The sequence below is a fragment of the Electrophorus electricus genome, chromosome 25, assembly GCF_013358815.1.
Source record: "Electrophorus electricus isolate fEleEle1 chromosome 25, fEleEle1.pri, whole genome shotgun sequence".
NCBI lineage: Eukaryota > Metazoa > Chordata > Actinopteri > Gymnotiformes > Gymnotidae > Electrophorus > Electrophorus electricus.
Window position 1 is genome coordinate 4,953,500 of NC_049559.1, and position 2,500 is coordinate 4,955,999.

The window sequence follows — 2,500 nt, forward strand, 5'->3', positions numbered from 1 at the left end:
GAAAGGTAATTCTTCAGGTTTGTGAGGGGCAGACCTGCCAGCAGGGGGTCGTGACAGGCTTAGACGGTCCGTGACGGGCAGGTAAAGAGTATCAGCCATCTTGTCACTGCGACAAGCTTCCATGGTGAGGTATTTGAAAATGTGAACCTTCCCCTTTATGCAAATCTACAAGAAAACATAAGCAGTCAGAGATTACTAATTATTTTTAAATGTGGGTGATTATTTCACATTTATTTATTTATGTGTGATCATTAGCATTGTTTAAAAAACTGTGTACGTGTGTAATACCTGTGCTGGGGGGCTCTGTAGTGGGTTATTATCTAGCTGTAGTGATTGTAGCTGAGTCATTTTGCGGTAGCAGACAGGAATCGTTGAGACTTTGTTACAGGAGAAATCAAACTTTACCAGCGGTAGCTCTGCCAAGTCTGAGAAAGACATACCCATGCAGACATGCAAGCAACCCCCCCAACACACATACATTTTAAACACCAGTATTTAGATCTACAATTTAAAACATAATATTTAAAGACTCAAATCATATCAAATGCATGAATTTTTCTGTAAGACATAAACGATTAACCATGTCAGCAACAGGTATATACAGCACAGTCCAAAGTAGAAAACTTTTAGAATGATCTTTCTCTTATCTGAAAAAAATCTCACTTTTGGTCAGATAATGTGTGACCTTGCCAGGTGTTCCAGACACAACACTGTTGTTTAAAGACTCTCATTAGTGCTTTTTTATGGCGTTTTGATAGCCAATAGCAGGCATATGATAAATGTGATTTCCCAGGAAGCCACGCATTTCTCTGCATGACAGTTAGTTAGTTATGACAGGTGTGGATGTTTTTCAGTGAAGAGGTGCTCTCACACAGATGCCATTACTGCCATCACACATGTCACAATTCACACACCAACGGTGGCTCTCTCTTGCTCTCTCACAAACACACACATCCCGTTATATATAACAAATAAAGAATAGATATTTGACAGATATTTAGTGCTTATATGACAATGAATTAATTAGAATATGTTTTATCAGACACTCTTGTGGTCATGAATACATTTTTCTTCTACTTAGCAAATTTTGGGAGGGAACACAATGTTAATTTGTTTGTTTAGTTGAATATGAAAGTTACTGTCCATATCAGACCTTTCATCAAAGCTAAATACAAACCTACATTTGCTTATGACACCGAATAACATTTCTTACATTGGTCTTCTGAATAGGACTTATAAAACTTGGGAAAAACAACAGCCATTTAATCTATATTTAGCATACAGGATGTTAAGCCATATTCCCCATTAATCAAAACATGTTTAATCCATAGCATCAGAATATGGCATACAACAATGACTCCCTAAAGGTTCTCACTCCCAGTAGTCTCAAGTAGGGAGTTTACATTGATCAAGGATGAATCATAGCCTTCCACCAGACGAGATTCCTGTGGAATTCATCTTTTTAAAAACACAGACACTAAAAATCTGAATTCTAATGTTTACTACAACATGAACAAAAATAAAATAGAATTACACATTAAAAAAATTTAATGTTTGTATTTTAGCCAAGACATTTATGTCTTATGCCCAGGAGATGTCACTAATTATCATACAGATGGTATGTAATGACTTCACTTTTCCGTCAGAATACACCCATTCAGCTGAACTGTTGCAAAACATTCTGTAATATGGCTGTGATTATTACGGGAAATAGTGAAACCAGGACGGAAACAAGTGATTATCTGCTTAAATTAAAGGCAACTTGACAGCGATTCATCCAAATGACCAAAGAACCATAGACATCAACATGTGACCAGGAATCAGGTTTCCTGAAATTTATATGTAATGTTAGCTACCTGATTGAGTTCCATGCCAAGGAAATGCACAAAGCAAAGAAAAGCACTGAAGCTGGGTCATGGTACAAGGCAGGATTTGATAATGAAATTAAAATGATGAGGACACCAATGGATATTTTAGTTTTATGTGTACAGATTTGAAAAATGTTTGTTTTTTACTATAACTTTTATTTAGAATAACTAAGATATCTAAATTACATTTATGGCATCGAGCTGTCCATTTTATCCAAAAAGACTTACAGTCATGGCTGATTACAACTTGAGTGCTAAGGGCCTTGTTCAGGGGCCCAGCCATGGTAACTGGGTACCGGTGGGGCTTAAACTACCAACTTCCCAACTGCAAGCTGAATACCGCAACCACTGAGCTACCACTGCCACTTTCTATAACTACTTTGTTCATGGCCAACATGGTCACTCAGTAACATTATATATCTGTGTTAGTAAATAATCTTGTCCACTGATATTACCATCTAATGTGAAATATAATTAAATTATTGTGGACATCGTGACCTTTTTGAATGTATTATAACCTTGTCAGATACCTAGTCATCATAGCTTGCATAACAAATATTAATATCTAAATAGAAACTAATACTAATAAAAACTAAAGCAAAATTAAAAGTATTTACACTTCAAATTAACTG

At 36.0% G+C, this 2,500-nt stretch overlaps 1 protein-coding gene across 7 annotated transcripts in view; it reads right to left on the bottom strand.

Annotated features, from left to right (window-relative positions):
• The window catches only part of lrch1 (leucine-rich repeats and calponin homology (CH) domain containing 1), a 55,368-nt gene that overhangs the window by 25,219 nt on the left and 27,649 nt on the right, over positions 1 to 2,500 (bottom strand). For all 7 annotated transcript variants that reach the window (XR_004775610.1, XM_027023287.2, XM_027023285.2 and 4 more), the window contains exons 5-6: positions 289 to 425; positions 35 to 165 (exon numbers count right to left, since the gene is read on the bottom strand). Coding sequence is in view for 6 of the 7 variants with exons in the window: in XM_027023287.2 (XP_026879088.1) it covers positions 35 to 165; positions 289 to 425 (268 nt within the window). In the remaining variant the exon portion in view is untranslated. The remainder of the gene's footprint in view (positions 1 to 34; positions 166 to 288; positions 426 to 2,500) is intronic.